Raw genomic sequence first — 13,077 nt, 5'->3', positions numbered from 1 at the left:
CATAGACTTTAGAAACCAAAATCCATGCATTTGATGCACCTTCATTACTTCTTAAGACTTGATGTGCATTTGTGTCTTTGTCTTTGTCCATTTAAAATCAAATATCCCTGCCATTCCCTTCCCCTGCCAAAAAAGAAAAGAAAAAAAAAAGAAACTTCTGCAAGTAAATACTGATGTATCATTACAGTTAAGTTCTGTGTTTTTTCTGTGAGATAGGAATCCAACTATGACAAGCTGGTCCTCTGACTCTGGATGTCTTAAAGAACTGGAGTGAAGGTGCTAGGTCGGCTTTAGTGTCAGAAAGTATAGATGTACCTTTATGATTACTCTAGAATTTGTTGCAGTATTCATTTTCTTGAGGGTTATTGGACTGAGGGGCATACTTCTGCTTTCCTTCTCCTTTCCCTTTTTTCCTCTTTCCCACTTATGTGTGTATGTATGTATGTAAGTATGTATGTATGTATGTTTGAACTTCGTGAATTTGGGGAATTGGCTCTTTGCACTTAAAACAGTCCTTTAGCCTCTTTTTTTTCGTCGGTTATGGAGCTTGAACTCTGGGCTCAGGTGCTATCCCTCAGCTCTTCAGCTCAAGACTAGTGCTCTACCACTTGAGCCACAGCACCCCTTCGGGTTTTCTAGTGGTTTATTGGAGATAAGAGTCTCAGGGACTTTCCTTCCCTGGGCTGGCTTTGAACCATGATCCTCAGATCTCAGCCTCCTAAGTAGCTAGGATTACAGGTGTGAGCCACTAGTGCCCAGCTTTTTTTCTTCTTTGATTCCGGTAAAAAGCTATTTGTTTAAATTGTAGGCAGTGTGATCTTTTAAAATAGCCACAGGCTAGGTGCCTGTTGCTCATACCTATAATCCTAGCTACTTAGGAGGCTGAGATCTGAGGATTGTGGTTTAAAGCCAGCCTGGACAGAAAAGTCCAAGAGCCTCATTTCTCATTAGCCAAAAGCAGGAAGTGGAGCTAGGGCTCAAGTGGTAAAGTATGCTAGCCTTGAGTGCTAGTGCACTCAAGTTACGAACAGCACCCAGGACCTGTGTTCAAGCACCAGGACCAGCATGTATGCATGCACACATACACGCATCCTCCTCCTCTATCCCACCTTTTCTCTTTCTCCAATGGGCCTTCTATTCACTTGAGGTAATATGCAAAAGTCCTAACATAGCTTGTGATATTTTATATAATGTGGCCTCTACTTTTCTATCTTGTTGCATCTTCAGACACAATTTCATATTCTGAAATGTAGAATATAGATTAGTGGATTTTCAAAGTGGATCTGACATAGAATTTACCTGTATCACTTGTTAAGACAGATTCTAGGACCCATTCCAGAGTCAGGATTTCAGACAAGGTCTGTCAGGGGGCTGGAGATCTCAGCCTCCTGAGTAGGTAGGATTATAGATGTGACCCTCCAGGGCCCAGCTCAAATAATCACTGTTGTTATTGGTGGTGGTCGTGGGGCCTGAACTCTGGGCCTGGGCGCTGTCCCTCAGCTCTTCAGCTCAAGGCTAGCACTCTACCACTTGAGCCACAGCGCCACTTTTGGCTTTTCTTTTCTTTTTGCTTATGTGGTGCTGAGGAATCAAACCCAGGGCCTCGAGCATGCAAGGCAAGCGCTCTACCACTGAGCCACCTTCCCAGCCCGAGAAAATTCTTTTTTATTTTACCTGGCAAACATTTAAAAACATATGAGTGACTGTTGGATTTCTAAAATGTTATATCTGTATCTACTAAAATGATTATATGAGTTTTTCTCTTTATTCTATGTTAGATGTTTAATGTTGCCCTTGGAGGCTTCCTTACTTCATCTTTCTTTTTGTTGTTAATTTTAGGAGCTCAAAAGGAGTTTAGAAAATCAAATAGAAAGGAGCACAGAAGGTCAGAGCCCCCAGCAAATCTCACAATGTCTCAGCACATGCTCAGAGCATAATGGACATGTTCCTGTTCTCCTGAATGCTCAGCCAGTTCTGCAGTATGGTAACCCTTACTCAACCCAGGAAATAAGAGGTCATTGAAGTGTTTTTGGCTTTGGGCTTAACTGAATTTGGAGATTTTGTTTTTGTTTTTTCTTAGTTTGTCATTGAATTAGAGAACTGGAATAGAAGCATTCTGTTTTTTGTTTTCAGTTTTAATGTTTAATGTTGGTGGCGTCATTTAGCCGTGATAACCATAAATGTGTAGTTCATTTGTTTATTACTTATTGTTCAGTTGTCTTGCACCATTAGGTTTAACAATAATTTTTTTTTCTTTGAGATGGAATCTGTGTATTTCTGTCTGGATCCTTTTGCCTTAGCCTTCTGAGTGTTGGGATTATAAGCTTTTGCCACAGTGCCTAATTGGCTTTACTGCCTTTCCTCTGCCTCACCCTTCTTTCTTTGTCCCCAATGATTTTTTTGTTTTGTTTTATATTTTCAGTGCTAGGTACTGAACCCAGAGCTTTCAGATGATAGGCAGTTGGTCTACTACAGGTCCACACTCCCATCCCCTAATGGGTTGCTTCCTGTTCATAGTATTTAGAGATCATAGTACTTAGTATATAGGAATGTAAATTTTAGTAACTAGGTTGACCCTACCTGTCTAACCCCTCCCCATTTCTTCTGAAATTTTATTACAGATGGAGCAGATGGTGCTTTTTACCCGGATGAAATCCAAAGGCCACCTGTGAGAGTCCCTTCTTGGGAAGACAATGTTGTCTGCAGTCAGCCTGCTAGAAATCTTAGTCGGCCTGATGGTTTAGAAGACCCTGAGGATAGCAAAGTAAGTTGAATTTCCGTGGTCTGAACCTGTCCCTTTTATTTCCTGACTTAAAGTTGAAGGTATATATGTATGTAGAAAGAATGTACACTTGTGTTTTTATATAATTACCTCTACTTGAGTTTTGAAAAAAGAAACTTGCTTGTATTTTAGTTTGAAAACAACTCATGGCTGGGAAGGTGGCTCAGTGGTAGAATGCTTGCCTCACATGCACGAGGCCCTGGGTTCGATTCCTCAGCACCACATAAACAGAAAAAGCTAGAAATGGTGCTGTAGTTCAAGTGGTAGAGTGCTAGCCTTGAGCTGAAGAGCTGAGGGACAGCGCTCAGGTCCAGAGTTCAGGCCCCATGACCAACAAAAAAAAACAACAACAAAAAAACCAACTCATTATGCTTCAGGATTTATATACTAGTAACATAAAGTGCAGAGAATTTTGGAATGTTGTAGGCATCAGTTAATATAATCTTAATCATCACTTCTTCATTACATCCATTTGATTGTAAATGCTCTAGGATGGAAAAAGCACTGCATACTGAACCATAATACTGCCATTTTTATTTAATATTTATACCTTAACTGTAAAAATTAAGGTGAACTCTATTATCTTCATTATTATAGTATCTTTTGGGAAAAATAACTTTTTTAAAATTTTATTTTATTGTAAAGATGCTGTCAGCGGGGTTACAGTTTCATGAGTAAGGTAATGAATATATTTCTTGTTGAACATTCTTTTAAATACCTTTTTTTTTTTTTTTTTTTGGTGGCCAGTCCTGGGGCTTGAACTCAGGGCTTAGGCTTAGGCTTAGGCACTGTCCCTGATCTTCTTTTGTTCAAGGCTAGCACTCTTATCACTTGAGCCACAGTGCCACTTCTGGCATTTTCTGCTTATGTGGTACTGAGGAATTGAGCCCAGGCTAGGGAAGCACTCTACCACTAAGCCATATTCCCAGCCCCTTAGATACCTTTTTTTTTGGTATGGGGAGGAGGTCAGTCGTGGGGCTTGAATTCTGGGCCTGGGTGTTGTCCCTGATCTTTTCAGCTCAAGGCAAATGCTCTACCACTTGAGCCACAGTACCACTTCCAGTTTCCTGGTAATTAATCAGAGATAAGAGTCTCACAGACTTCTCTGCCCGGGCTGGCTTCAAACTGTGATTCTCAGATCTCAGCCTCCTGAGCGGCTAGCATTATAGGCGTGAGCCATTGGCGCCCAGCTCCTTAGATACCTCAATAATGGTTTATGTAGCATTTCTTATTCTGTGGCGGCAAAGCAATACTGATGATAGTTGAATTTGTTTTAGTCTTTTATTTCAAAACACTTTCATTTAAGAGATTTTTCCACTGCTTAATGGGTTCATTTCCTCAGTGCAACTGTTGAAATGTAGGTGTTTTTTTTTCTTCATAACAGCTCTTTTTGGGTTTCCTGTGCATTAAGATAAATTTAAAAGAAATGCTTTATTGTGCTCTTTATAAGTACACTGGTATCGTGACCTGTTTCTCATTTAAAGTAGTTTGCTGCATTTAATTGCTATTAACCTTTGCAGAAACTGATCAGTGTTCAGACAGGCATGATTTTAGCCTTAGTGTTCAACACCCGTAATGGATAAAAATGTATTTCTCTCTCCTGCCTTTTGGCCTCCTATGTCCATTACTGAGAATAATTAGGAAAACTGTCAGAACTTTTGTAGCCTATTTAAGGTCTAGAGAATTATCTTACTGGTTCTTTTTATACCTTTTATTTTACATTTTGCATATTTAATCTGATCATTCTTGACACGGTTGTTACATGTGACAAGCCCTTCTCTTCCATAGTCATCTGCTTCCGTTTAATTAGCAGAATGTTCTTTCTGATCTGTGTGCTTTGCCCTCCTGCAAACCCTTGAGAAGCAGTGTTAGAATCTTGTGCTCACTTGCTGACATGCTTAGATTTGGTAATGAGATGAATATGCATACCTGGAATAATTGTGTTTTGTAATCAGATGATTTTTCACTTAGAAAACAGTTTTTATGCATATTTAAAACCTTTTAAGTTCTTTTTATTGCAGCAAAGATGACTTTTAAATGAATTATTTTTGTAAGAAGTGGAAAACAAATTTGAATTGACCTGTTCTTTCTGTTTCTTTGCCCTGGAATGATTAACAACCACAGGTACCTTTGAGTCAGTTAGCCTCCTCCTTTAGCCTATCAGAAAATGGTGAGAGTTTAAAACCCATTTAAAAAACTCCCATTTGTCTAATAATTGCAATTATGGTAACATCATAATTGTTGTGATGGTCATGACAGTAAATATTTCTATATCTCTGTTTGCTAATGCTAAGTTCCTTAGATAAAGTACCTCATTTGTTCTTAGCAGTACTAAGGAGTGTGAGTTTTAACTATTGCTAATTTATAGTGGAAAAAAGTGAGAAACAGATTAAATTACTAGCCTCAAATCAAGAGAGTTGATGAACAGGCAGGATTTGTCAGTTTGGCTGTGGAGGCTGTAGGCTTAACCACCCATCAGGTAAGGCCACACCAAAGGTTTCCATTCTTTCTCAGTTCATGGTACTTTTTGTTAGCATTTCAGTAGGGTTTTATTGTTTACTTTGGTTTTAGATTTAATAGCACTACCTAGGTCAAAAGAAATAATGAATAAGTATTTTATTTTCTAACAACTTTAGTAACCATTAACATAGATATTTTTATTTTCTTTTTAAGTAACTACCGTTACTAAGGGTTGTGTGTTATTTTGGCCATTGTGCAGTTAATTTCTCAATCTTTATTATTCTATTGGGCAAGCTGTCTTCATTTCCTGTTGAGTTTTGTGGGGGTGGATACTAGATTTGGAACTCAGCCTTACACTTAACTTGGCTTGTTTGTTTGGCTGGCCCTCTACCACGGGAGCCTGTCCTCCCCAGCCCTGTGTTTTGCTGATTAATTTTGGAGGTGGAGTCTATCAGACTTTTCTTTCCGGGCTGGCTTTGGTTGTTTTCTTTTCTTTGTTCCTCCCCTTTTGGTTGCCAATATGGGGCTTGATCTTGCTCTCACACTCAGATTTTTTTGTTGTTGTTGTTTTGTTGTTTTGTTTTTGTTTTGGCCCAGCCTGGGCACTGTCTCTGAGCTTCTTTTACTGAAGGCTAGCACCCTACCAATTAAGCCACGGTGCCTTTTCTGGCTTTTTCTGTTTATGTAGTACTGAAGAATAAAACCAGGGCTTCATGCATGCTAGACAAACACTCTACCACTAAGCTCCCAGCCCTCAGGTGTGGCTGTGAACCTCCATCCGTCTGGGTCTCAGATTTCTCAGTAGCTAGCATTACAGGAATAGCATTGCTTTCTTTCACTACAACTACTAAAGACTCAGCTTCTCAAAACTGGGATGTCACTGAGAGGAATGTAGTAGCACTAACTAAAGTTGGTGTAGTCCTAAACTGGTTATTTATGTGATATCTGACAAGTACTAAAGATTTGTTTTCTTGCATATATAATAGCTCTTAAAATTTAAAACCCACAGAATTCCTGAATTTGCACTAAGCACTTTCATTCTCATTTGGAGACACAAGTCTAAATCCTTGCTCAGTGTTGTTTGTATAGGATGGAGGAAAGGAAGTAGTATTGCCAAAAATATTGCTAAAAATGCAGAATCTCTTTCTACGCCAAATCTACCATAAATTAGAGAGCACATAACAAAATTCCTAAATGGTCATATATTTGGTAAAGTTAAGAATATACTGGTCAGAACTTCTTTCTCTATTAGTCAGGGGTAGGTATTTTCCCTTTTTTTCTTCTTTTCTTTTTTTTAACTGGTCCTGGGGCTTGAACCTCAGGGCTTGGGTCCTGTACCTGCACTATGGTGCTTGAGGATAGTATTCTACCATTTGAGCCACAGAGCCACTTACGCCTTTTTCTGAGTAGTTTATTAGAATCTCATGGACTTTCCTGCCCAGGCTTTGAACTGCATTCCTCAGATCTCAGCCTCCTGAGTAACTAGGATTACAGGCCTGAGCCACCAGAGCCTGGCTTATTTTCCCTTTCTTAATGCACAGTTTACTTTCTACTTGTTTTCATCCTTTTCTGGATTGTTTCTCATTTTCCTTCATTCCTTTCCTGTCTTTCTGAAAGACTAATGAGGTTCACATATTCTTTTTAATATGTTGATAGCTTTCCTGTTGATTGCTTTCCATATGAAATCTTCTCAGGGGACTCCTAAACTGCAGACAGGTTTTATTGATACACATATCTTCATGACACATTCTTAGCGATTATTCTCATGAAGGTCTGTGGCTCTAAAGGATCTGTGACTCTAAAATTGCTTTAATGAAAAATCAAAGCCTTCTATTTGTCATTGTGCAGATTTTTCCCCCCTCAATTTTTGCCATTTTTCATGGTCTTATTTAAAATTTTTTAGTTTGTTTTCTGTTTATAGAAGTAGTATATAATTACAGTCAATTCATTTTTTAAAATAACAGTTTAATGGGAAAAGAATAATCTTTGCAACAAATGGTTTCTAGGAACATTCAATATCCTTACCTCAATCTGTATAAATTGGGTCTAAATGTGAAAAGTTAACTCAAAGACTTATTTCTATGTTTTCTTTGGTTATATGCTATTAGGCAATGGTTTGTTTTATAGTGACACTAAAAAATAATAGGACATCATAAAAATATTATTTTTTTCTTTTAATCAGTTTTTTAATTTATAGTTATTTTCTCTTGGTATTCTATATATGGTTGGCTTTTTAAATTTTTTGTTTCAATGTGTATGTGCTGGAGATTGAACCAGTCATGCATGGATGCATGAACTTAGCATTCACGCATGTACTTAGCATGTGTGCAGTTGTCTGATGGCATGTTCAACAATACAACTGCCACTGAGCTGTATTTCCAGCTCTACTGGTTGGCATGTCTTAATGCTGAATTTCCCTTCTTTTATGACCAGGTGATGTCATTCATATCTTGAAGACTAGTTAAGTATTTATTGCTAAGTTTAGTTAAAGAAATGTGCTTTTTTATTGATTTATTTTGCCTTCTAAACTATTTAAGATTACCTTAGGAAAGTAATATTTGATGACAGGTTTATTGACAGAGTTTATGTGAAAAATACATAGTTCAGAGGCTAGTGGCATGGCTTAAATGATAAGAACATCTGCCTTGTAAAGTTTAGGTCCTGAGTTCTTCAGTACCACCAACATAAATAAAAAAATAAAGCAGATAATTCAGTGGTCTTTAAATTTTTTTAGAAGTCCCTATTATCTACTGTGTGTAATAAATCCACAGATATGACAGTTATTTAGTACAGAACTTTTTTTTAATTTTTAAATGCATATAAATCATAAAGTTCTGTGTTCTTCCATCAGCTGACAAAGTATGGGAAGTGAGTGTTTGATAAAGCTTAACAATAATATCCCATAAAAAGATGAAGGTTAGGGGCTGGGAAGGTGGCTCAGTGGTAGAGCGCTTGCCTTGCATGCATGAGGCCCTGGGTTCGATTCCTCAGTACCACATAAGCAAAAAGAAAAAAGCCGGAAGTGGTGCTGTGGCTCAAGTGGTAGAGCGCTAGCCTTGAGCTGAAGAGCTGAGGGACAGCACTCAGGCCCCACGACCGGACCTCCAAAAAAAAAAAAAAAGATGAATGTTAACCAGTACTACCTAATAACAAAATTGGTTTCCTAGTTTCTTCAGTGTTTCAAAGTTTTGAATTTTTTTTTTTCTTTCAAGAGGAATCTGAAATTTTTGTTCATATCACTTTTCTGTTTAAAATAAGCAGTATCAGTATTTTATCCTTGGAAGCCTGAGGGTAACTTGGCTCAGAATCAACATTTACTGTCGTATATAATAAACATAGCTGATTCAACTAATATCTCGCTTCTTTGTACAGAACAAACTTAAAAGCTTCCTTAATTGTACTTATTTGAACATCTGATTTTTTTATCTTTAAAAATACTTGTGTTTTATCCACATTTCTCTGTCTTTCATTATCTGTCCATTTTATTTTTACCCAGTTACATCCTATAGCAATTATGTATACAAAAGCAATTTCTTATGTGATAAAGAAAAAAAAAAACCCTCAACTTTGAAGAAGGAAAGATTGTCAGAATAATAGCCAAGTACCCACCATGAAATAATTTGTTTTTTGTTTGTTCATTTAAAGTGCATTTTCACACCACTTAGCGCCTTTTTGGTACCTCCTCCTGTGACACACGTGACTAGTTTGTTAATAGCTCTAAGGCAAGCATAACTGCCCAGTAACATAAATAATGCTCAGCCGTGCCTGCACCTGCTCACAGGCTGTTAGGTCACGACACACGAGCAGCTCATAGTTGCTGAGGGGAAGAAAAAAGGCACTGCTTTCGTGTTCTGGCTGTTGATACAGCATGCACAGATGTCTAATAACAGCACTGAGATGCAGGCATAGAATTACAAATGAAGAGCATTCTTTGCAATTTGAAATCAGGTTTTTAAGTTTCACTTGTTAACTTCAAAACTTGAATTTTATTTGTCTATAATAGTATTGAGGTTTTTGGTTTGGTGCATCGCGTTGTTTTGCCTTAACATGTGTTTTTCAGTTGGATCTCCCAGTGTGTACACCTATGTAAATACACATATTTTATTCCTGTATTTATGATATCTGTATATTGTGCATTAGATTTATGTATAATCCTGTCAAGGCTTGAAGGTTAACAGTTTAATGCAGTGTTGATATGCTTATGAAAGTGACCACCCCATTTACCCCATCTATAGAAAAATAAAAAAGTAATAAAATGGACTATATGTAAGTAGTTTTCCTGCTTTGATTTCATGCACACGTGCAGGTGCAGTATGTCTCCATTTCACTGGGTACAGCTTTTTATAGGAGCACATTCCCCTCATCAGTCTCCCATCAGTGCCTTTTCTTTCTGTGGCTTTAGTTACGCATAATCAACTATAATCTAAAAACGTTAAATGGGAAATTCTAGAAATAAACATTTTGTGAGTTTTTAAATTGCATTGTCATTTTAAATGGTGTGTTGAAATTTCATATGAGACACAGCTACGCTGTACATCCATTGTATTCATTCACTCAGTAGTGTTTATAATAGCAAAATGCTTTATAAAATTTACTTTGAAACATGTTTATGTGAAAGTCTTATTAAAATATAGTAGAAGTAAAATTTAATTGGGTAATTTTACTTCCTTTATACATTCTCTGTGCTTTATTAGATGATGTAATTTATATTTGTTTTCACTTTTCTCAATTGTTCACTTTTTTTTTTTGGGCCTAGGAAGATGAAAATGTGTCCACTGCTCCCAATCCACCAACTCAGCATTTACATGGGCATGGCTTTTGCTTTGACTCCAGGTAAAATTTGTCTTTTCCTTTGTAGAACTGCATAGTTTTTGTAATTTTTCTCAAAGTGTGGTTCCTGGGAACTTGTTAGAGATCTTGAGTGCTTAGGGTCTGACCCAGAAACTCTAGGTATAGGACCTAGTAATTTGAGTTGTAACTTGTTGTCTGGATGACTGATTTTCAGAAACGGTGCCATAAAATTTCCTAGATACTAAATTGAATAAACTGTTAGGAAGTTATGAGTTGTATTCATCTTTGCAGTTTTTTTTTTTTTTTAAAGAAAGCATTTTCTTCTGGACACCTTGTAACTTGTAATCATAGCTACTCGTGGGTTTGAAGCCAGCCTAAGGAGAAAAGCCTATGAGACTCTTACCTCCAATTACCAAAATGGAAGTAGAGCTGTGGCTCAAGTGGTAGAGTGCTAGCTTTGAGCAAAAAACCCCAGAGACAGTGCTCAGGCCCTGAGTTTGAGTCCCAGGACTAGCTTCCCAAAAAAAGAAAGGGATTTCCCATTAGTTAAAAATGGAAGAACCGGTCATATGCTGGTGGCTTACAACTATAATCCTAGCTTCTCAGAAGGCTGAGATCCGAGAGTCATACATGGTTCAAAGTCAGCCTAGGCAAGAAAGTCCATGAGACTCTTAACTCTAATTAACTACTGCAAGTGGAACTGTGGCTCAAGTGGTAGAATGCTAGCCTTGAGCTTGTAAAGGCTCAGAGACAGAATCTAGGCCTTGAGTTCAAGTCTCAGTACCAGCATACAAAAGGAAAAACTTTTTAGTAATAAGCCTCATTTTATTTAATACTAGATTTTGTGGTTTTTTATTAAGGAGAATTTCTTTATAAATCTAATGATAGAACTAAAATGCTATATGGAAAGGCAGTCATACCCAACTGTACCAACCATTTAGAAACAGAAAAAGAATTTTCTGAAGTAACTTAAGACTTTCAGGATAGTTTGGTATGAATATCAGCTAATTAGATTTAAATGTAACATTATGGTATATTGACAATTATTGTTACAAATTTATTAGAAATATGTAATTGTTTCATTTTCCTCTTTGTTTAAGCTTTGATGTTCACAAGAAGTGTCCCCTCTGTGAATTAATGTTCCCTCCCAACTACGATCAGAGCAAATTTGAAGAGCATGTTGAAAGTCACTGGAAGGTGTGCCCAATGTGCAGTGAGCAGTTCCCTCCTGACTACGACCAGCAGGGGTTTGAAAGGCATGTTCAGACCCATTTTGATCAAAATGTTCTAAACTTTGATTAGTTACTTTTTATTATGAGTTAATACAGTTTAACAGTTTAAAAAAAATCATCTTAAGTAGACCACTAAGGAGACCACAGGTTTTTCCTGCACACACTTTTTGCACATTCTTCTGTCCACAAACTACTTTTAGTTTGGTGTTATTAAGGTTAGGGTCAGCCTATAACTTCTCAATAAATACAATTTTAACCTCTTAATCTTAACCTGCTGTAAGAAAAGAAGTTCTTGTGTGTTTATATCTTTATTTATTTCCTAATTTGCAAAATTGTATGGAAAAAAGGATACAGGAATTATTTTAATGTTACTGCACTAAAAAATATATCCATAATAGTGTACTACATTACTTAACAGAATACTTACTGTTGACCTTGTTGATTGAGCATGACTACTGAATATTATGTAATAAAAAGCATTGATCATAACAGTTCTGCGAATTCTTTAAATAAAGGTCTGTAATTTTGCCCATGAAATGATGGGGCTTTAGTCTTATTTAGAAATGAGTTACATGTAGAATGAGATCACATGCTTGCAAATATTCTTTTTGTATATGAAACATTGGCATTAGGAAATACTAGAATGCCTATTTTGCTAATTTTATGATAAAAATTTTAGGATGGATTATTTTTAAACTTTATTGAATTTGTATTTACAATGAGAATTGGAACAAGATAGGTCAGTACAGTTTGTTTCCTATTAAATGAACTCGTAACTTGTGTTTGTGGTATAAAAATCAAAGAATATCATTTTCATGCTGAGAATATAAATTTGAAATAACATTCTTGGTAATTAAAAATGTAATGCATAAACCCAAATCACATAATGTATTTCTTGAGTTATGTCTGTGCTGTGTAGTATTAACATTAAAGAGGATGCATACTTAGAGGTGTGTAATTTCATTGTTGTCGCATTTATTTTCAGTAGATTTTCTGCTAGCATGCTGGGGATCTTTTGGTTTAGACCTTAAATTCTTATAATATGAACTAAAAATTTAAAGTACTTTTGATTTGCTTCTGTGGTAGTTACCAAAAAGTTAAGACTTGTTCTGAGCAAACCAACTTTTTAAGATGTTAACCTGATATTTAGACACGATAGCATTCTCAGTGTAACAGTGTGAATTGTGAGCATATCCAGTCATTTGGATTTTTCTGTTACTGAAATCCTTTGAAGAGGTTTTTGGGCTTAGGGCATACCAGTGTTAGGCATTCAGGTGCCAACTCTTGGTTAGCTTGTGGCAGTACTGGAAGGCAGCAGAGTTAAGACTCCCTGTTTTGACTTTTGGGTAAGTTATATAACAAATAGGATATACTCAGGAAAAATTGTTCAGCCCTCCCTGTGAACATTTTTTTGGTGCAGTTAATTATAGATTACCCTCACTAAAAGTACTCTCTAAATTATTTTAAAACAGTGTTTGATGGGGCTGGGAAGTTGGCTCAGTGGTAGAGAGCTTGCCTCGCAAACATGAGGCCCTGGGTTCAATTCCTCAGCACCACATAAAGCAGAAAAAAGCCAGAAGTGGTTCTGTGGTTCAAGTGGTAGAGCTGAAGAGCCCGAGGAACAGTGTCCAGGACCAGAGTTCAGCCCCCACAACCAACAAAATAAATAATAGTGTTTGGGTCTAAGCTTGTGATAGGTAATTTATTAGTGGTAGAAAAATTATATGTTCTAATCTAAGCAAAACATTAAGGGGAAAAAATCTGTATGCATCATCTGAATTCTGCAAAGTAACATGGAGCCCAAGGTAGAAC

The 13,077-nt window shown here is 36.9% G+C and overlaps 1 protein-coding gene across 2 annotated transcripts in view; it reads left to right on the top strand.

The window, feature by feature from the left end:
- Positions 1-12,212, top strand: part of Tax1bp1 (Tax1 binding protein 1) — a 72,084-nt gene extending 59,872 nt beyond the window's left edge. For both annotated transcript variants that reach the window (XM_069996029.1, XM_069996028.1), the window contains exons 15-18: positions 1,840-2,014; positions 2,622-2,764; positions 9,999-10,075; positions 11,134-12,212. In XM_069996029.1, the coding sequence (XP_069852130.1) occupies positions 1,840-2,014; positions 2,622-2,764; positions 9,999-10,075; positions 11,134-11,335 (597 nt within the window). In that variant the 3' untranslated portion in view covers positions 11,336-12,212. The remainder of the gene's footprint in view (positions 1-1,839; positions 2,015-2,621; positions 2,765-9,998; positions 10,076-11,133) is intronic.
- The last annotated feature ends 865 nt before the right edge of the window (positions 12,213-13,077 follow it).

The sequence above is a fragment of the Dipodomys merriami genome, unplaced genomic scaffold (assembly GCF_024711535.1).
Source record: "Dipodomys merriami isolate MVZ:Mamm:240054 unplaced genomic scaffold, mDipMer1.0.p SCAF_5, whole genome shotgun sequence".
NCBI classification, from domain to species: domain Eukaryota; kingdom Metazoa; phylum Chordata; class Mammalia; order Rodentia; family Heteromyidae; genus Dipodomys; species Dipodomys merriami.
Note: the sequence above shows the minus strand (reverse complement) of the source record. Positions and strands in the feature narration are given on the sequence as shown.